At 41.9% G+C, this 22,133-nt stretch overlaps 2 protein-coding genes across 2 annotated transcripts; one reads left to right on the top strand and one right to left on the bottom strand.

The window, feature by feature from the left end:
* Window positions 1-533: 533 nt before the first annotated feature.
* On the bottom strand, window positions 534-10,741 carry LOC140242602 (superoxide dismutase [Mn], mitochondrial-like). Its single transcript, XM_072322353.1, has 5 exons — window positions 10,544-10,741; window positions 8,719-8,939; window positions 7,368-7,484; window positions 3,006-3,185; window positions 534-2,109 (listed from the first exon to the last, which is right to left on the bottom strand). The coding sequence occupies exons 1-5, from the start codon at window positions 10,570-10,572 to the stop codon at window positions 1,961-1,963; spliced, it is 696 nt and encodes a 231-aa protein (XP_072178454.1). The 5' UTR covers window positions 10,573-10,741; the 3' UTR covers window positions 534-1,960.
* A 1,285-nt stretch (window positions 10,742-12,026) lies between these two features.
* LOC140243125 (uncharacterized) lies at window positions 12,027-21,916 on the top strand. Its single transcript, XM_072322854.1, has 7 exons — window positions 12,027-12,230; window positions 14,812-14,846; window positions 15,435-15,561; window positions 16,029-16,129; window positions 17,079-17,251; window positions 17,810-17,964; window positions 18,889-21,916. The coding sequence occupies exons 2-7, from the start codon at window positions 14,820-14,822 to the stop codon at window positions 20,322-20,324; spliced, it is 2,019 nt and encodes a 672-aa protein (XP_072178955.1). The 5' UTR covers window positions 12,027-12,230; window positions 14,812-14,819; the 3' UTR covers window positions 20,325-21,916.
* Window positions 21,917-22,133: the final 217 nt, after the last annotated feature.

The raw sequence follows: 22,133 nt of genomic DNA, 5'->3' as shown, positions 1-22,133 counted from the left end.
CACTCACTCTTCAAGGTTTCATTATGCAGTATTTCTAGTATGCCACTTCCGGTTAAAAAAAAAAAGGAAAAAAAAAAGTGTGGTCCCAAAGTGGTGATGCCAGATGTATTCCTATGTATGCTGCAAAAAAAAAAAAAAAAAAAAAAAAAAGGTGGTGGGCCCAAGCCCCCACCCCCCCCCCCCCTTTCGGCCAGCCATGATCATACCGTCTCCTCCAGTAAAAGGCAAAACACTTTGTCCCTCGGATAGGACATTAAATGGAGGTCCTGTGTGTGAGAGGGTCACAACTCGTGCAGGTAAAAATCCCACGTTATTCATTCCAGGGAGGTGAGACCACCTCCCTGTTCATTCATAGCAAAGAGCAGGGTGTACATGTTGTATAACCCGGCGATGTGGTCCCACCCCACATCCACCTGGACCCCGTGGAAGACTAGCTACTGCAGCTGAATGGGTTATACAGCCATCTTCTCAGATGGAAAAATTAAACAAACAAACAAACAAACAAACAAGAAGCACATCATCACTCCAGAGCATTTTATGTTTTCTTGATATGTCTTTATTCATCACTTTCTCACAGTAGTACATGATAAAAGTGAAGTCATCAATCAGCCATTTGAAATACTCACACTTGCATAATCAATGGATGAAAAAAGATAACACAACTTTACAGCACAGCTCTTGGAAGTGCCTTGTACCATGCATCCTACATTAGTTATCAGTCAGTTATCAAAGGCAAATACACACGTGGTATACAGGTACACTGTGTACTTGCAATTCAATCACACTTGGTTTCTGGCCTTATATTTCTTATAAGCCAAGAGTTAAATGAGTCAAACTCTATGCTTCATAAACAGTGGATACTGCCCCTTTCTTGGCTGAACTCGGTTACGCACAACGAATCATATCTTATTCATGACATCATCACAAATACCATTACATGGACATATAACACTGCCTTAAGTTCCTGGATCATACCAAAGAACGGAAGAACTTATCATGCTTCAGATGTACATGTACCACGTTCCCAGTGAAGAAGTACAAATGTATTACAGTATCTGTTCAAAATCTTAAATCTGAAGAAGGAGACAGCAACAGACAGATGTAGAAGATAGTAAAGAGTTAAAAAGAGAGTGTTTGATGGTGTGGGACCCCTTGAGAAATCATACAGATAGACGAGCACTTTAAGGTAATCTTCTTCCTCCAGTACTTTGGTTGGATATACACATCCCTTTACCTTAGATTTGTTTAAAAAACAAACAAAACCCAAGTTTATATTGTAATCAGTTCTGCAAGGCAGCATACGGCCATGTAACATTAATCCACTTCTCTATCATAACCCTTACCCCCAATTTCTGTGTGGATAACTCTTCATAAGCAACATCAAGAAACCATCAATTTGATCAACTGAAATCATGGTATCTGTACGTACCCATTTCCTCCACAGAAGAATAAATACATGTATATGGAAATATCATACCTTCCTCTAATATGGCAGTGGGCTTGGTCACACAATTTCTTCATTCAGACACATTCAGAATGAAGGTCCAGCAGTCTGTGAGTGACCACTGGACTGGTCAGTGCTTGCCCACAGACAGCCAACACTTGTAGCTTTAACTGAAGCCAATCTACATTCCCTCAGTAAAACTGGCAAGATCAAGCGGTTTTACCTGCTTGCTACTTGCTGGGACACTGTGAGACACTTTTGAACCATTTTGGAACCATTTCACAATCCCAACATACATCGTGCGCTACCAACAGCAGGCTGCTGTGCAGGTTCAATGATTGAATGGTGCTTGTGCTTTTCTCAAAGAAATCGAATAAAACCTCTTCACAAACATCACACTGACCGTAAGAAAAATATGACAATCATAAAATATATTTTACAACTGAAAATCAGAAGAAAAAAAAAAAAACCACAGCGAATTCGCCGAGTCAAATAGAGGAAGCCCTCGCCCACACTTTAACTGGACATCGCCTCGCCGAGTCTTGCTGCCACGTCATCCCAGTTGGCAATGTTGAAAATTGCCTTCACGTAGTCCGGACGGACGTTCTTGTATTGCAAGTAGTACGCATGCTCCCAGACATCAATGCCAAACAGTGGAATCAGACCTGAGCAATATTATGGGGGGGGGGGGGGATGAAAATGAAACAAAGGGGGAACAAAAAGAGTCATCACCACCATTTCTTTGTACAGGAGAACCTTGTTATAACGAGCTGCTTGGGACCATGGAAATTTCCTTGTTATATCAAATTCCTCATTCAAGGGATAAGAAGAAATGAATATAAAAGGAATGGGACCTACAAAATTACCTCATTATTTTGTATCAAGTATCTCACAACAGGTTGTTAATCCATCTATGTTATACCAAGATTCACTGTACTACTGAACACCCAAATCTGTCGTCTTATAGTTGGCCTTGTTCACAGATACTTTCTAGTCAATCAGTTGGTTTCTTCCATCTGCTGTTTCTTTTTAAACTTGATAAATTTTCTTTTTCAATGATGATTACAAGTAATCTCAATACGTTCTTTATCAAATGGGCTGAGAAATATTGTGCCCCCCTCCAAAAAAAAAAAAATCATGAAAAGTTGCTGCAGACCATGTTTACTACAATTTTGTCATTCTTGATGGGGTTTTTTTTGTGCCTTCTGTCAAATGTCTACTTCTTTCATTCACTTGTATCTATATTTCTTGTGATCTAAAGTTTAATAAAGTGTCCAATGCTAATGTAATGAACTCTTAGTCACATACAGTGGACTCCATTATTGCAAAATCCTCGGAAACGGCAATTTTTTTTCGTTTTATTGAAATTTGTTATTACCAAACAAATAAACAATAAAAAATACATAGAGCGGATAATGTTGCTGCCTGAATATTTACTTCGTTGTAACCGAAATTTCATTATAACCGTGTTCATTATAATGGGAGTGCACTGTACATGTATTCCATTTTTACAGGTGTTACATAAGATAAGAACAAAAGTAAATGTCTCCAGTTTGCTCACCTGTCGTAGGTTGGAGAGGATCCTGGTTGGCACATGTGGCAATCTGGAGGGACCCTGTACCCTTGTTGAACCCCAGCCAACCCCAGCCGGAACCCTGGATGGCGATGGTAGCTGCAGACAGCTTGGTGACCATGCTGTCAAATGAACCAAAGTCCCTCTTGATGGCATTTGCTAGTTCACCTGGAGGAAAAGATCAACCAAATCACACCACCATTAAACAGTCTTAGGGTGTGTGTTGTTTGAAGGTTTGCATGGTGAAGTTAATTAGGAAGAAAGATTTGCGGAGACACCATGTGTATGTAGTCCTTAACCGGATCGTAGTTTGAAAGAAGAGCTTAGAAAGAGGAGAAACGAAGAGGGAAGCGACATATGGGGGTTGTGAGGAGGGCAAAAAGTGAAGAGTGGGAGACAGTAATGGGCTGGAAGTTGAAGTTGCACTAGTGGAGACAGTAGAGAAAGGAACACAGAGAGTGGTAAGGAAGAATAGTGTGAGAATCAAGTAAGATGTTCGGACATCGTTAGAAGGGGAAAGATGAAATAGAAGGGAAGAGGAAGAGGAAGGAGTTGAATGTTGGAGAATCATGGAGATAGGAGAAAGCAGTGAAGATTCATGAAACCAAGAGAACGAAGTCGGCGAACAGTGTGGCTATGGAATGCGAATGAATGGAGAAAGGACGATTAACAGAAATAAGGAGGGGTAAGTAGAGGAGAGGTGAGAATATGCGGAGAGAATGGAGAGAGAGAGAGAGAGAGAGAGAGAGAGGGGGGGGGGGGGCAATGAAAAGAAGAAGAAAAGAACAAATTGAAATTCAAGACGTAAATTAGAGGGAGCTAGTGTAGATCCTAGAATTAAATGCTGCTGCGGAAAAGAAAAATAAATGGAGAGGAAATTGATGATGGTTAAATCCTGAAAAGGTTCCTGTGGGAGAAATGCAAAAATGAGAAATTAAAATAAGGTTAAAGTGTAGACCTGAGGAGAGAAGACAAGAGAAATAACCTGTAAAGAAATGTGTAAATTAAAACTAGTGGTCCTGAAAAGGACCGTTGGGTTGTATGGAAGGAAGAAATAAAAAGAAAAGAAGAAAGAAGAAAACAGAACAGAAAGAAAAGAAAAGATAAGTAGTGTAGAAACAGACAAAAGTGTAAGAGAGAGAGAGAGAGGAAAGAGAAATGAAACACTGAGTAAAGGTACACAGCTAGTGAAAGTAGAGCAAGAAGTCTAGTTATAAGAATAACTAGGAGAACCGAGGAACTTGACGTTTCGGGCAGGTTGACTGTCCTTCGTCAGAAGTGAAGCGTGATCTGAGGGGAGGCGGGCTATATATGGAGAATGCGGACCTAGATGGAAGAGGTCGGTCGAGGCGGGCTCGCAGGCGGGCTGAGCGTCGGCTGTTGGTGGAGTGTTGTGGTCGTTGATGCGTTCTATTGTTCTTGGAGTGTGTTAGTGGGGGAGTACATCTGTGATGGCTAAGTAGGCTGTTAGTAGGTCGTGGCCGGAGGTTGGAGTCCGGGTTAGTAGATGGGGTGGACGCCGGTGGTGTGAATGAATTGTGTCGGTGAGGGCGTCTTCTGGAACCAGCGATAGGTGTGGTCGTGAGTGGAAGGCGCGGTTGACGTCGTGGGCGCTGTTGTGAAGAGGTGGGGGAAGAGTTATGAGAGGAAGGAGTAGAGGGGGGAATGTGCTGTGGAGAGAGTGTGTTGTTGTTGTCATTGTTGCTGTTTGATTGTTTGTTGATGAGAGGAAGCCAGATGTTGTTGATGTGGAGTCCAGTATCCTGTGTAACAGTGTCGTGTGTGTGAATTTCTATGGCTTCTCTGATGCGTCGTGTGTTCCAGTTTTTGATGGATGTGACGAGTTTGCTGTCTTCCCAGTTGATGCGATGTTCCGACTGTTGAGCGTGTTTCACGATGGCTGACTTTTCCCATTCCGAACGTCTGTAGCATGTTTTGTGTTCTTTCAGTCTGGTCTCTAGCGATCTCCCTGTTTCACCTATGTAGACTTTGCCGCATTCACATGGGATACGGTAGACACCTGGTTGTTTGTGTCTGGAGTGCTTGTCTTTGTGTGAGTGCAATGAATTGTGAAGTTTGTTGGAAGATGTATGACGGACCTGGATGTTGGCGGACTTGAAGATGCGTTGTAGTTTGTGCGAGGTGGCGCCGAGGTAGGGAAGATTTACAGTTGTGATGGGCTGTTCCTTGGCTGCTTGGTTGGGATGAGAAGGTGCTTGAGTGTTGATTTTGTGTTTGGGGTATTGGTTGATAGTGGTGAGTGTGTCTGTGATATGTTCGAGTTCTTGTCGAAGATGTTCTTTGTCGCTGATTTGATGAGCACGTCGGACGAGAGCGTTCGGTACTGACTGACGGACTGCTGGATGATGGAAGGAGCGGTAGTGAAGATATCTGTCTGTGTGAGTGGGTTTGCGGTAGACCTGGTGAGAGAAAGTGCCAGCGTTGGTCTTTGTGACGAGAACATCGAGGAAGGGGAGAGAATGGTTGTGTTCCGTTTCCACTGTGAATGAGATGTTGGAATGTTGTTCGTTGAGGTGTGTGAGGAAGTCGTCCAGTTGATCTGCTTGGTGTGGCCAGATGGTGAAGATGTCGTCGACATACCGGAGCCAGAGTGAAGGTTTGTGTTGTGCCGTGGCTAGTGCATGACTTTCGAAATGTTCCATGTAAATGTTGGCAATGATCGGTGAGAGGGGGGAGCCCATGGCTGCGCCTTGTTGCTGTTTGTAGTGTGTGTCCCTCCATCGGAAGGAGGTAGAATTGAGACATCAACCCTACAGACACCCTCGTCAGCTCTGATGTAGAATCACTTCGTTCTCTTGGTTTCATGAATCTTCACTGCTCTCCCCTATCTCCATGATTCTCCAACATTCAACTCCTTCCTCTTCCTCTTCCCTTCTATTTCATCTTTCCCCTTCTAACGATGTCCGAACATCTTACTTGATTCTCACACTATTCTTCCTTACCACTCTCTGTGTTCCTTTCTCTACTGTCTCCACTAGTGCAACTTCAACTTCCAGCCCATTACTGTCTCCCACTCTTCACTTTTTGCCCTCCTCACAACCCCTATATGTCGCTTCCCTCTTCGTTTCTCCTCTTTCTAAGCTCTTCTTCCAAACTACGATCCGGTTAAGGACTACATACACATGGTGTCTCCGCAAATCTTTCTTCCTAGTCTTAGGGTGTGTTTGAGCTCTCTCCTAAAGCTTACCATACTGTACTGTACCATACCTGCACCAGAGGAGTGCTCAGATGGTCCTAAAAGTGTACTGTACTGTACCATACTGAGCCAAAATTGGAGGAACCAAAAGTGGACCACTCTCCGATATGCTCTAAAAGCGTACCATAACGTACCAGAAGTTGGCATGAGCATAATGCGCGTAACATGCACATCATAATGCAAACAGTTGATTCTCTTTGTTCAGGACACCTGCATGTAGCATAAGCACGCCAGGTGCATGACTCTGTTGCTACAAAACATGTGAACCCTCTGACTCAAGTCCAAAAACAACTCATGAGGTACGCTTTCTCCACAGAGCACTGAAACCCTCCCAATTTGGCATGGTATGGTACGGGTACGGTATCGTTTGGTTTGTTTTGGTTTGCTTTTGAGCACTCAAATACAGTCAAGGTATACAACAACAAGAACAGTAATAAGCTTTGCATGTATTTGCCCGTATTTATCAATGCCAACAATTTCTACACCACAAACATTCCACATTTACAGCATCCCATACAAAGTCACACTTTGTAGTTTGTTTTGACTTCAGAATGCTGCAAATGTGGGTATACAACCCTGTACACATACATAATATGAACAGCATGACCAAAACAAAACAAACGAGAAAAGCACTTGGTGAGTGCAGACCTCCGCCAAGCAGCTTTATTTCCACCAATATCGTGATTTCCATCTGTATCATAGTCCTAAATTCATATCATCTGCATCACTAGATTCCATGATCATGAAAAAATACACTCACTGCAGACCAGCCTTTGCCGCTTCTGGTGTATTTAATGGCAAATGGCCCAATAGCTCTGAGGGTCGCAGAAGCAAGTACACCATCTTCATGATGGACCCTCCCAGTGATGAGGAATTCTTACAAAAATTCACTAAATTCCTGGATCCAGATGTTGATCCGGATCACCACAAAAACTCAATCCTCTGCTCCTTGTGTCATTATCAACTTATCCTTAAAAATTTCAGCCAAATCTGCAATCTTTTCTTGAGTTATTTTACAAACAGACAGACAGAAAAACAAAACAATGCCAGGAAAAACATTACAGTGTACCTCCGTGGCAGAGGCAACAAAACAAAACACAGCAGAGACACAACTGGCACCCAATACAGCATACCTGAGGGTTCTCCGCCGCCCGCGGGGGACAGGTTCTTCCAGAAGATTGAGTGGTTGATGTGGCCTCCCCCGTTGAACTTCAGAGCTGGCTGCAAGGATATGATGGCATTGATGTCACCTGGTCCAAAGGAATAAATGCGTGAGGGAGAGACGGGAGAATTAGAGTCAAATAAAGATACAGTCAGTCCTGACCAGTCTAATCATAGAGTAGTGTGTACACCCATGGGGACAAGGTTACACTGTACATTGATTTACTGTGCCATGATAACTAACTCTGCCAACACCCCCCCCCCCCCTTTTTGACTAGAGGAATATGAGGTTGGATCCCTCAGAATGGTTTCCTTCTTCCCCAGTTTCTTTTCTCGTTCATGAACTTAAGAGCAGGGCTCCTCCCCATTAAGTTCTGCGCCCCTACAGTGACATAGACAAGATAATTTCATAGTGTATATTATGACATGTAAGGTGTTATGATGTGTCTCTCATATAAAACCCTCACTGTGTTTTGTATGGCCATTGCCACTATTGCTGAAGAGATTACCTTATCCAGACTGTGTCAACATGGTTCCCTTTTGGACTGAGGCACATTGTATGCCCAAGTGGACTGGCTAACATACAATAGACCATTTCTATATTGTATCAAAATTCGAGGATGTTTCTTTACCTACAGCCAAGTAACGAACTATTTCATTCACCTGCTCCTTCCAACAAAATTTCTTATGAAGGAATTCACCTGGCATTCATCAGTTGTGGGCAAGAGCCTCTGCCAAGGTTTGTGGTTAAAGGCAATCCTTTATGAACAATGCATGCATAAAATTTGAATACATTAGAAAAACGGTCTAATAGGTCAAGTTTAAAGGAATTATATGAAGGTTGATCTCATAAAAAAAGCATGGTAAGTGACAGCAAAGTGTCTAAGCACATAAAGGTACAAAAGATGAAACACACATAACATACAATGCTGATGATGAACATGGTTATAATGAAAATCTTGTTAGAACAAAATCAAAATTCTGGTTTAAAAATTATCATCTATAATGATATATCTTTATACGCTTTTCTGTTCGGTTATAGTGAAATTTGTTATAACAAAAGAAAACTACCCTTCCCGAGGACTTTGTGATGGGAGTACACTGTACTGCAAAAGTGGTTATTTTCGCGAAAGTGATTTTTTCACACTCAGCTGGGTGAGATGAATTTAGTGCATTTTTAATTCCATGGAACCAAGAATTTATTAATGAATCATATGACGGACTAAATGTATTTTTACTTTCAATGCCCAAAAATTTCCACACTGCATAAATTTCCACTTTCACAGTATCTGAACACATAGTGGAAACTTGTATTCATGCCACCTTTCTCTGATGCATCCTCCAGCGAAGCTTCAGCCGCGTTCAGATTGTTGACGTAGGTGGCGTGGTGCTTCTTGTGGTGCAGCTCCATTATTTCACCACTGATCACTGGGGCCAGTGCGCTGTAGTCATAGGGAAGTTCTGGGAGTGTGTGGAGGGACTGGCAGGCTGTAGGAGTCATGCATCTTGACAGAATCCTAGTGCTTGATGGACCAAGCAGGGTTCTGCTGACAAAAGTGCACCAAAAATGAATTTCATACAAACCATGGTAAATACATACAATCTTCTCACTTTTCTCTCCTCTTTTTATATGAAATCCAACGTCCAATTGGTTGTTTTATTAAAGCAATTATAACACCCCATTATTATGTTTACATACTGAATACCACAAATAAACTACCATGTACCCATAAGACAGTATTTGTGATAAAATTACACTGATATTTCATGGTAAAATTTCAAGCTTTCATTTTCTTCTCCTCTCTCTAGAGCTCTTCTCTATGTATTACTTTATTTCCCTTCCACTCTAGACCTAAGAACTTCTGATATATTTGATACTGTTCTTCTTCTTCTTCTTCTTCTTCCAGTCCGACAGTCCGCCGCTGGCGTATTATCGTACCTTTTGCTTGTCAAGTGCTGGGTAGGTGCACTAGGTGTACAGTCTGCAAGTGAAAATCCTCTACTGGTACTACAATTTTCTATGTGCAGCCCAAGTGCCCTAACAAAAGCTGTTGTGTTGTAAGTAAGTTGTAACTATTTGGATTTTGCTGAGCACATACATATTTAGGCATGTGGTGTGATGACCTTTGTGCACCATATTTAGCAGCCTACCCTTAGTTATGGACTTCTATCAAGATACATGTAGAAATGTCTATATCTGACATTACCTTACACTCCCAGGTCCCACATTATCACACATTCGTTGACATGGTAAGTTAGGGATCTAGACATCTAACTGGAAGTAACTCAACAACTGATTGGTTTCACATCCAGGTTCTTGACCCTACTGAATTCCAGAAAAAGAAAAGACGAAATAGAATCTATCGTGCTTATTCTACTTTGCCCAAAAGTTTGTAGACATGCAAGCAAACGGGTTTATTAGCAGGGTTCGAAATTGGCGATGGTCCGCTGGCCATTGGCCACCCAAAATCACGTCGGACTAGCTAAAAATCATAAAATTCTGAAGTCACTAGTCCGTCTGGCTAGCCAAAATATTGCTTTAGTGTTAAAATTGATTTTAAGTAGTCCGCCTGGCTAGTTGAAAAAAAAGTTAAGCGCGACCCCTGATTAGTATTTTGTATTGACTTCAATATCAAAATGGCATGGCCCACCAGCAGGTTAGAGTTGTAATAGTATACGTACGAGCGAGGTACCGTCGGCCGGCCTCACATCCAGGGCAGCTCAGGCCAGTCCAACGCATGTACGCACGCACTATTCTACTCCTACATAGCCTAGGTGGTCGTACTCGTAAATGAAGCTGCCAGACATTTTCTACCGACTTGCCTCGTTATCATTCGACTTGACTTTTACATAAAGTAAAGTAAACTTTATGTCTAATTCCGCGAAAAAAAAAATTCTCATTTATAATAATGACATTTGCTGGGTCAGTTTTTCGCTTAATAACTGACCCAGCAAATGTCATTATTATGAATGAGAAGTTTTTCGCGGAATTAGATAGGCCCTACTTGTCGGTCAATCATTCGACCCACTAACGACTACTACTACATGACTAGCCACTGCGCGCTGACTATAGAACCTCTATAGACACTCTATTCTGCTTTCTTATCATCGCTTTGCCTTTGAACAACATCTTAGTCGATTTTCTTACCTTCCTGCCGCGGTTACTTGAGCCAACATGTCGATAATCTCTCAGAATTCGTCAGGCCTCAAGCAAAACACACGTCGTACTCGAGGAGATTGCCGCTGGCTTCGCTTCGTCACTTTCGAGTTGGCGATATCTCCGCAACAACAGTACAGTGCAGTGTACAATCAATCATGCATGCGGTTTGTTGTTGTGTAGGGTTTCTAGTACAGCTCCGAACATTAGGCCCAAGGCACCAGTGCACATCACCCACACCACGTGAAATGGAACTACGCCCACTCGTGCTGACATTAGAATAAGCGTACTACTAATGTCGACTCTTCCCAGTTTTCTCTTTCTACCAGAACTCTATACGGGCTGGCACTCAGACGGGAGCATGCAGATAGCTGTTGAGAAAAAAAAAAAATACTCGTCTACAATTGAATAAAAACGAGCCATGGGTTCGCTCTTTGAGAGAAAAAATGATATCCAATCTTTAATCACAAAAACTGTTCTTCAATATTAATTTATCTCTATATCATTTGCCCTAAAATTCTGTGCATTCTATATGCTAATCAGCACCCGACTTTCTTGTTTCAAGTTTATTCACCGGTTTAAGGTATGCGAGTTTATAACAAATACAAAAACAGAGAAACTCTATTTCTATCACATTATTACAAAAACAGTTTATTTTTTCCCTGACCTGGTGATGACACTCATTTCCAATTCCATGACTTCTGATATTGTATACATGTACTTCATTTTTAAAAGACAGAAAGAGAATTAAGGAAAATTTTGAAGCAAAAAACAACAACAGCAAACAAACAAACAAAGGGAAAGAAAGAAAGAAAGCCCAGAAAAAATGAAGGGGTGGGGTCGAGTGATGTAGAGAAGGTGGGAAAGAGGGGGAGAAAGAAAGAAATTTATAACAATGTCTTTTACAGCGACTGGTTTCTGTGATAAGTCACTCCTCTGCGGCAGAACTCAAGATGTGGGCTTATGTTGGTCACTCTCGATATGCTATGCAGGGTCAACACTTTCAGAAAGTGGTGGCTCGGTGGCTCGGGGCAACTAAAAGTTGGTGTCAGACCACAAATGTATCTTAACATTTTGGTTGTCCAATTAGGCAACCAACATTCAGAAGTGTTTCTCTTACCTTAATTTCGAGCCACAATGTCTCGACGGATCAGATTTCAGATTTTAAAGATTTCAAGCGGGCCCGAACGGACCACCGGCCGAAAAATCCTGTTTTTACGTAGTATTCACATAAACCAATGAAATATAATTCTTGATTTATGCTTTTGCATGAATAGGCCTATTTTTGCAATGGGGATTGATCGGCACAAATTGTGTTTTCCTTTATAGTCGGCCATGTAATATTTACTGCTGAATATTTTTAACTCGGATTGCGTGATCTGAATGGACTGGTAGTTTTTCGAACCATGGTAGATTTCGCAAATGCGGTCATGTCAGCCAAGCTTTGCTAAATGTGTAGTGGCTAGTGCAGCGAGAACCCGCGTCAAATCTGTGCAGTGCGTATCGTATCGTGCATGCATGCATTGCACATTCGAAGATATGAAATTGTAGTAGTGTGCTTTTCTAATGCACATGGTAACCTCCGTGATGAATGCCGACGAAGAAATTCGAGAATTTTTACAAGTCAAAGTGTATTAACCATCACAAAAATCACAGCTGCTAGGAGGACTACTACAAGGTAAGACAATGATTTCATGTAGTTATTCATCAGAGTTCGTGTAGAAAGCATTTAAAGGTAGATGCGATCGTGCAACCTGTGTGCAAGACCCGCTTGATCCGCCATTTTTGCATGTTAACCTATGGGGAAAGTACCGGTGTACAGTAGCATAGCTACATGTATAGCGTCGTTCAGCTCGAGCGTGTAGATGCAGGATGTAACGTAACGCAACGGTAGATGTTCCAACCGGGGAAGTGGACTGTAGTATATGCCGGTTTAGATAGATCCATAGAGTGGTTAGCAGTGGTTAGCAGGAAAAGTAAAGCCAAAAGTAAATAGGCCATGCACTCTCCCAGTTTAATGTCAAAGCTCAGAGTTGGACAATCAGAACAACAAGGTAGACAGAGGAGAGAATGGTCTACAAGCATGACAAGGGTACAGTACACACGTGCGTAGTAACGTCAATTACCGTATGGTCGGTCGCCACTTGTGTGTAATTCTTGTGCACGTCCGGGCTGGCGAACTAATATCGGCACTAAATTAGTTCACCGCCCCTAGCTGGCCACATATTATTAGCGTGTGTGTTATACATACGCTTCAATGAAGGAGGCATTGTCGGTCACCGCGTTTGAAAATCTCCCTTAATCTGCCACCTGAAATCCATTCTAAATCAAAAACATCCTCGCATTAAAAATGGTTTTATCACCTGTTACATATGGTAAAATATATTTTGATTAAAATTATTTGTGTTTTTACGGAGGAAAAAGGTGAATTACGAATGTATTTTGAGAGAGATGAAAATCCGTCGCCCAACCTGACAAGGGTACAGTACACACGTGCGTAGTAACGTCAATTACCGTATGGTCGGTCGCCACTTGTGTGTAATTCTTGTGCACGTCCGGGCTGGCGAACTAATATCGGCACTAAATTAGTTCACCGCCCCTAGCTGGCCACATATTATTAGCGTGTGTGTTATACATACGCTTCAATGAAGGAGGCATTGTCGGTCACCGCGTTTGAAAATCTCCCTTAATCTGCCACCTGAAATCCATTCTAAATCAAAAACATCCTCGCATTAAAAATGGTTTTATCACCTGTTACATATGGTAAAATATATTTTGATTAAAATTATTTGTGTTTTTACGGAGGAAAAAGGTGAATTACGAATGTATTTTGAGAGAGATGAAAATCCGTCGCCCAACCTGATCTCCGATCGCGGCGCGCGTTACATGCGATGTGAATGTCTGGCGACCTTACCGCAGTGGCGACCATACCGTAATTGACGTTACAACAATAATGTAGGCTGGGGGCAGGCTGGGCATAATAATTACTCAACTCTACAACCCACAGCAAGTGATGATGTGTGCGATGCTCACTGGTCTCGCCACCATTCATTCAATTATCAATGACAGTGTGGTTGACAACTTACTTTTTACACTACATCCGAGGCCAAGCAGTTGATGACAATCTAGATGCGATAACACACCAATTGTGATTGGATTATGATGTTAACCTTTGATTTTCATTTTGAATGAACAAATCTGACGTTAGATTCTACACTACATAGAATCTTTTTCTATTAAGACAAGGAACAAGATTCCAGCCATTGTGATTTGTAACGTTAGAACTCCTATCGGTATGCGGTACTCCGATCCTAGTGAGTGAGATTTGTGAAGACTGATGACTATGTTGACTGACTGAGAGAATGTTTTTATGAGAGCATAGAATCTTATTTTCAAGACTTTAAATGAACCTACACACATTAACATTGTCATTAGTCTATAAAAGAGTATTACATTTTAGTCAAATGTAGATCATACATAGATCTAAAAACGTTAAATTTATAAATGAATAATTTTCCATTTCTTCTGCATTAGCAAGCATCAGTGAAATGCTAGTCAGCAGTTGAGTTCTAATGGGACATCAAATACAAAGTGATTGTTTGTGTTACCAAAATAACTTCTATTCCATGCCAGTGTTAACATGTTGCAGGTCCACAGTACGTTGTACACATGTATGTATTTTGCTGTCAAGATTAATGTTTTCCTAAATGAGTACACATAGTTAGAAGTGAGCATTTGCACAAACTTTTTTTTTTTTATTATTATTCCGTTTAGGACGAATCCCGAGTATACTCGGGCAAGCGTCTATGGGAAATGCGTGTTGTAGCAAACTCAAACCGTTATCAACAGGTTAAAAGTGTGCTTATGTACCATACTTGACCACTTGAAATTACTTTAAGATATGAGACAATTTTTTTTTTTGAAGTCAGCAAATTACAAATTTACTACTGTATGCTAGCTTTGCCAGCTGCATTGTTCTACAGTGTACAGATACAGTATCTGCAGACAGCAATTTTCTCTCTTAAACATGTGTGTAGAATAGTGCAGAGGACCTTCTGTGCATTGTACATATAATGTACATGTCGTCGGTTGAGAATGATAAGGGCGTTTAGTTGCCACTAAACCCATAGTGTTCACAACCACTTAACGCCCTTCTCATTCTCAACAGACGATGTGATGATAGACAGACTTTGTATATTATAACAGAATCTGATGAACTGTTGCTTAATTTGTGTCTGCATCTCATGTCATTACTACAGGCAGCATCATGTCCGAGGAAAGTGCAAGAAAAAGGGTAAAGTATTTCTTTCTTTTTTTTTTCTATTTTTTAATTGCAGTGTTCACCAAAATATCACAGAGGGACTTCCTAAACTTTGTTCATGACTGTTTTTTACATGTGTCTTCATCCAAAATGGGCAGAACAAACATGCAAACCAAGATACTGTAACTGCTGCCAGACCTTTCGCTACTATGTACTGTTAAACATGATATATTCGCGGCATGACATTTTTGCGAATTGGAGCCGACGGCCGTTTTCGCGGCATGAAATTTTCGCGAATTGCCACTGGCATTCAATGCATATATGATATAGTTTGATAGACAAGAACTTTCGTGTGCATTTTGATTTTGCGAATCTTGGCGCTCGCAAAATTTGTGAAATTAAAATGCACGCGAACATTCCTCGTTTTACAGTATTTCCTGAAGCCCTAAGACTGCATACATGGTTTCAGATTTGTCAATCAGAAACTAACAGAATATTTGGACCAATATCCCCATTTCATTACAGCAGCACAATTTATAAATGTACATTTTATTATGCTAAAATGGAACTGAACTTCCTGCTGATTGTTTCTCCTTTCATGAAATTTCCTTTTTCATACAGCCAAGACTCTCTGAAGACGACACAGATAACCTCTCGAAAGCTGACCTCCTTGACTACGTCAAGAAGCAAGATCTCTACATTGCGGACCTAGAGACCAGACTTGAGACATCAGGGCCGAGCAACAGTGGTAAGGAGGTTTAGGGTGATATGGTGTGTGGAGCTGGGAGCTAGTGACCTCGTGCTGTTATATACTTTTTCTTTTTTTTTTCCATCTAGTTGTCTCCAAGAGGTGAATTAGTAAATATCCTAGTTGGTCTTTTTTTTTTTCCTTCAGGTTATTTGTGTTAGGGCCTGTTTCTGTAGATTGGACCTGTAGTTTTGATTTACTCACATACATGTACATACAGATGAAATCCACAACACATGAGATCCCTCACAAACTGCGCTGTATGGACCAACTAACTTCTGCATTATATGAAAGACATTAAACACTGTGATACACTGTGGACTGCCATACTCCTTAAGAATCTGAAAAACTGTGTACGGAGTCACCTTAAGTGTGAGGAATATGCATAACATACAAATCCCATTTGACATCAGCAGTGATACTTGTCATACTAGCAGTGATGATAAATGGTTTCTTTCTGTCCCCAGGGGATGGTGAGGACAAGGCACGCCACCTGAAAGCCGCTCGTCGTGAGCAGCTGCTTGTCATGAGGCTCACCACCAAGGAGCAAGAACTCCATGAGCTAGCTGTGAGTAATGACTGACATGAATGCTAATTCTAGTATTAAAAGTTACAGTACATTTTCCTCTCCTTCTCATTCAGTTCCATTCCTTAGTTGTAAATTGAAGATAAATTGAATACTGATACTCCTTTAGTCTGATACTCCTTTTTTCTGAGCGTAGAATGCATAAGTCAAAGAATACGTATATATTTTTCCCGTTGGGATGTCAAAAAATATTTTTCTGAGTAAGATAGGTACATTCAGTCTTCTCCAGAGAGAGAATTTTGTGGATGTGGAGAAGGCTTCATAAAATATAGTTTCTACTTTGAAAATTCTGGAACCTCAAATTGTAGTGCCAGAAAGACAACAAGGAGTTTTTGATGTTCACATTTTATTTGTAGACTACCATGTGTATGTTCCACATTTATTGTACCAAAAAGTCATACTGCTACCATAAATGATTTCGTATTGTGATTGCAGATCAGACATGATCAGATGTTAAAATGGCTGGATGGGGAGGGGTTGAGTGTGGGGGAGGGGGAGGGGGGTAACCATGACATCATAGTGTTTGGTCATAAAGTGAGAATGGAAATGGCTTCAGATTACTGTAAATGTCCATATTTTTGTGTGATAAATTATTTGCGCCGAGCAGCTCAACAACATATTCAATTCTTGAATTGCACTGCACCATTGTCAACCCATTCAAAATGTGCAAAGAAAATTATGAAGATATTCTTATTGGTTTTAGAATTCCCACTAGCCAGAAGTAGCGCAAAATGTGCGAAATTAAAGCGGCGCGAAATTTGTGTGTTTACAGTATATTGACAAGCTGGGTGGCCAGCAACTATTTGGCACTATTTGAGAGTGAGAATGGGGTACACATCCATGCAGTCAAAAAAGCCCCAGTTGTCATTGTCGGTGTATGCTCTCCTTAATCATCATTCTATTCACATCCTCTTCCACTCTTCCTCCCCAGAACCAACTGGCAGACAAGACACAGAATGCAGGCACGGCCCAGCTGCGGTCGGCCATGGTGGACCCCGCCCTCAACCTGCTCATTCAGCGCCTCAAGAGGGAACTAGAGGACAAGAACACCAAACTGAAGCAAGCGCACGAGGACATGGCCGCCTGGAAGTTCACACAAGACAGGTACATACTTTGGAGTGAGGCAGAATCCACGCCCTGTCCAAGTCAACTCCAGCTGATACTGGAAGATTTAGAAGAGATTCTGCAGAAAGATGATGGAAAGATAGATAGATAGTGAGAGGAATAGACATAAAGGTAGAGGGGAGTGGTAAGCAAAAGAAAGCTATGCCTAAAAAATAAAAAAATAAAAAAAGATGCTTGTTTCCTGAAGAGTGTTGGCTATCTTGAATTGGAATGTTTCCACGGAGCTGAAGTAAAAAGTTATGTGGTAAATACATCCCACCTGAACAGTAATAGAAAATTAATCTCTTCTGCAAGTTAGATAATCCATGCCCCTAAATATCTGAAGAAAGTTTAAGAATAGAGCAAGACCTAAATCATTCAGGTTTAGGCATATCAGTAGGAAGTATAAGTCATGACTTCTCATATGATTTGGAAAAAAGCATTCATTGGACATAGCCTCCTCTGTGTTTATCTGTTTTGCTATAACATTTTATACCTCCTTCTTAACTCCCCCACCCCCACTTGCTTTCACCCTTGCGCCCTAATCTGCCCCTGCAGCCAGACGGGCAAGCGTCTGATGGCCCGTTGCCGCACCCTGATCCAGGAGAACCAGGAGCTGGGCAAGCAGGTGTCTCAGGGCAAGGTGTCCCAGGTGGAGGCTGAGCTGGCCCTCCAGAAGGAGATCAACGAGGAGCTAAAGAGCAGTCAGGATGGTGAGTGAGATGGGGGCGGAGCTAGTCTTCTTACAAGTCTCTCATGCTGTAACTGTAAAACCAGAAATGTTCGCTTGTGTGAAACTCTCACGAAGTTTGCGAGGAGCCAAAAAGAAAAATGCATGTGAAAGTTTTTGTCTATGCCATGCATTGAATGCAAGTGGCAATTCACGAAGGTATCACACTGATAAAGGCTATCAGCTCCAATTCGCGAGAGTTTCATGCTGCGAGAAAGGCTGTAGGGGCCAATTCGTGAAAGATTCATGCGACAAATGTTTCTGATTTTACAGTATTAGTGACAACAATCACAGGCAAAGCAAGGTGGAGCCAAGCGAGTAAACTTTATTGACCGTATAAGATCTGATTATTGTTCATGAGCCAGGCCATAGTTTAACTGATGCACCAATCCCTCTGAGCAACTCAGCCACTGACCGATTCAATTAGTCTATTAGCTTGCAAAACTACCCAAACTTATATTTCTGTCTGTCAACAGAGAACTGAATCCTTATCAAAATGTTATAAGTTTCAGAAGATCTCACATTCTTACATAGAGTACAATTATTGTAGGGAGTTAGACATGGAATTGTGCATGCATGTGTTCCGTTCAAACATGAAACTATGCATCTATCAATCAAAATTAGAAGTGGAATTGTGGTTGATATGGCAGCATGCTGTTAAGTGTATGCAACAATGCGTAAGAAACTTGCAGTATGACTTACCAGCTATTGAAATATCAATGTTTCCAAGACATACTCTTGTGGGAAATATGTTGATATCCATATGCTTTCTGAAGAATGGGAGGGGTAATGTAAGGGTAAGTTTGTTTATTTGTGTGTTTAGTTGTTGTTGGGGTGTTTGTTTTTTTTTGGTCATTGTTGAAATTGTATCCTAATCTGGCAAGGCTTTGTCTCTTTTTCTTCATAGAAATGTATGAGATGGTGATCCAGCTCAATGACGAAGGAGAAGGTATGCAGAGCACCATCTTGGCTCTTCAGCAGGATCTCAAGGAAAAGCAACAGGAGATCGCCCGCCTCAAGTCCCAAGGGGAGCCCACGAATGCTTTGGAGACTCCAGCCATCTCGGAGGAAGCAAAGAAGGAAGCAGAACCTTGCCCCACTGCAGCGCATGAGCCTCGCACACCTGTCACACACGAGCCTGAGAATGATGTTGACATGGAGGGAGAGACCAGTGTGAAAGAAGAGGTGGAAGAAGAGCACCAGAGTCCAGAGCCAATGGAGCAGGGTGAAGCAACAGAGCAGGATCAGGAAGAGCCAGCATCTCCTGGACAAATTCCTGCTGTGAGGACTACAGAGTACAGTCAGGAAGCTTTGGCATCTCCAACAAGAGGGGAAGCAGAGTCAACCACTGTTCCTGCAACTTGTGCTGACAAGGACAGCTTGTCTGTAGAGCCTTGGACCAACCCAAGCCACTTTGTTGCGTCCCCTGCAAGCCCTGTTGAAGAGGTGGATGAAAGGACGTCTGAAGGTGATAGGGTAGCTGACGTAGAGTTCAGGACAGAGCTACCGCCACAAGAAGAGCTGGCATCAGAATCGAGGGATGCCGGCCAGTACGCAGAGGAGGAGGTGCCATCGGAGAGGACTTCAGAATCGACTTTGAAGAACCAGGGAGCTGAGAGCATATCAGATGAGGAGGAGGTTGATAGCACTAGCTTCAGGGATGAACCGGAGGAGCGGGAGGAGCGTGGGAGCGACGTTGGGGAGGAGCAGCCACAGTTTAGGACTCCACTGGACGACTCGTCTCAGGACAGCACCATATGTGGTGATGTCCGAGATGCAGAGACGGACGACAGCTCAAGAATAGGTGAAAGGTCAGGAACCCTGACCCCTGATTTCAGTACAAACGGTGAGCACCATCGCGAGAGTGCGGCCGACTCGGCTGCGAAAAACGGTGAGGCAGAACCGCTTTACGTAAACAATGATGATGGGAGGGAGGGGGAGTCTGTTGAACGTTCCATTGAAAATGAAAGAAACACCTTGGTCCAGGACCCGAGTACTTATGAGGCTGTTGAGGATGAGGTTAACAGTCTTGATAATGGGTCCGATATCACTGACAGACAATCTGAAGAGGTGGCAACTGATAATAATAATGGTGTGTCAAATTCAGGGGAGTATGTGAATAGTGGTGTCTCGAGTCCTCGAGAGGATGCTGAGGTGCCTCGGGTCCCAGCTGGGGAACACTCAAGGACAGATTCTGTTGTCAAGTCCTTGAGTACAAACTGTCACGATGAAAGCCCCACTTTAGACGAGGGGGTTGACTCGGAACAGTGCGGGGATGAGGACAGCACAATTCAAAACTCTGTCCCATCCACAAACTCGAACCCTGACGAGATATCCGTCTAATCCTGGCCATGTCACACAACTATTGTACAGCATGGAATATTAAGCAAAGAAAATGACAGACATTCTGACTCCATGAATAAGTATACAAATGTAAAAGAAGCTGCTTTAACCTGGTCAACTTCCATTTAACACAAAATGCATGTAGTTTTTAGTCAATAGCAATCTGTCCACACACAAAAAAAGTAGTTCTTGGTTGTCTCGTGATGATAAGTATGGTGCATTCATAATGAAATTCCTGGTTTGGAAAACAAGTTCCTCTTTTTTACACTTTGCTCTTTTATAATACCAACTTATATTGCCCTTTCAAGCAGTTGTTCATATTGTCTTGCTTTAACTCCGTGCTACTTTCTATCGCAAGAAGATCCTTGTTGTTTTTTACATTAGACCTAGGGCTCAGGACATCCAGGTAACTGCCAATTACGTAGATGAGTGAATCACTCACGGGGCAGCTGATATTGGGATGTTTCTCTCAAGCTTGCAGTATTTCGACAACAAATACAGCTGAAGATATACTTTTTTTGAAATGGGGTAAAAGTTGAAGTAACTAAAATGTTAATATGGTTGGAACGAAGTACAGCATCTTGGAAAGAGGTCTCTACATGTATGTTTGCCTACGAGAGATTTGTGTATGCATGCAGTCTACCTGAAGTGAACATTTCCATATCCTATCCCTTTCTCTATCCGTACTGTATCTGCTGTATTCTGCTACTCATTCATGTCTACAGTGTGAAGTCAGTGGGTAGTCTTGCTTCAAGTTGCTTGTACGATAACTCTCTGAACAGGTGATTTATGACTATGCACTGTGAATGTCCTGGTAATCGCTGTATGATTGTAGAATGATTTTGAAATGCTAGTAGGTCATTTTTTTTTTCCCTCTGTAATGGAATGTGGGATTGTGAGTGTCCTATTTGATGACTCTTCAGGAAGACCCCCTAGAGATCAGGTGGTAATACAGGCGCCACATTTGTCCCCAAACTGATAAACCTAATACCATCATGTTGCTGCATATTCATTGTGTCAGTAGATTCTATACTCGCTCTTTGGTGTCAGATACACCAGAGTGACTACAATGTACTTGTTTAGGTTTGTCTCGTATAATACACGGCAAGCAATCATCCAGGCTCCAGTGGTGTTGGTTGCCAAAGTCGAACAGTCTCATACATGTAGTTCAGAGTCAAAGATAATGGTCAGAGGTGTTTCCTTGAGTCGGTAAGTGAAGAAAGGTTTGGGTTTTTTTTGGTTTTTTTTTCTTTGTTTTACAGCTAATCACATCATTTGTGCAAACACAGTATGCAGTATTGTCCTATGATGAACTGTACTCATCTGGAAACTACGAGACTTTAATGCCAAGTTGAAAGTGTTTGTATCCTCTTATTTTTGTTTTGTTTTGTTTTTGTCGTTGGGATGATTTTCTCCTTTTCGAGCCAAGACAGTGAGGCGTTTACCAAAAACTTGTAATTTGTCAAAAAAGGGACTGGAGGTGTGTGTGTGCTCGTGTGTGTGTATGTGTTTGTGTATGGAAATGTGTGACTTGTAAAAATATGTCGTACATATGGAGCTCATTTCAAATTAAACAGCGATTGAACCAGTAAGATCTACCTGAATTTCTCCAGATTTTGTCCAATTCATTAGCTAACTTGCATCATGTAGTGTAACAGATACTACTAAACACCTACGTATGTACATCATAGCAGCTCAGTGGGGTGCGGTCCCACTTACTACATGGTAGTGGTCCATCTATACATTGCACTTGCCTTCACTTGACGGCTCTTGGGTTTTTGTAAGTGTGTTTGCAACTAATACACACAC

The sequence above is a fragment of the Diadema setosum genome, chromosome 19 (genome assembly GCF_964275005.1).
Source record: "Diadema setosum chromosome 19, eeDiaSeto1, whole genome shotgun sequence".
NCBI lineage: Eukaryota > Metazoa > Echinodermata > Echinoidea > Diadematoida > Diadematidae > Diadema > Diadema setosum.
Note: the sequence above shows the minus strand (reverse complement) of the source record. Positions and strands in the feature narration are given on the sequence as shown.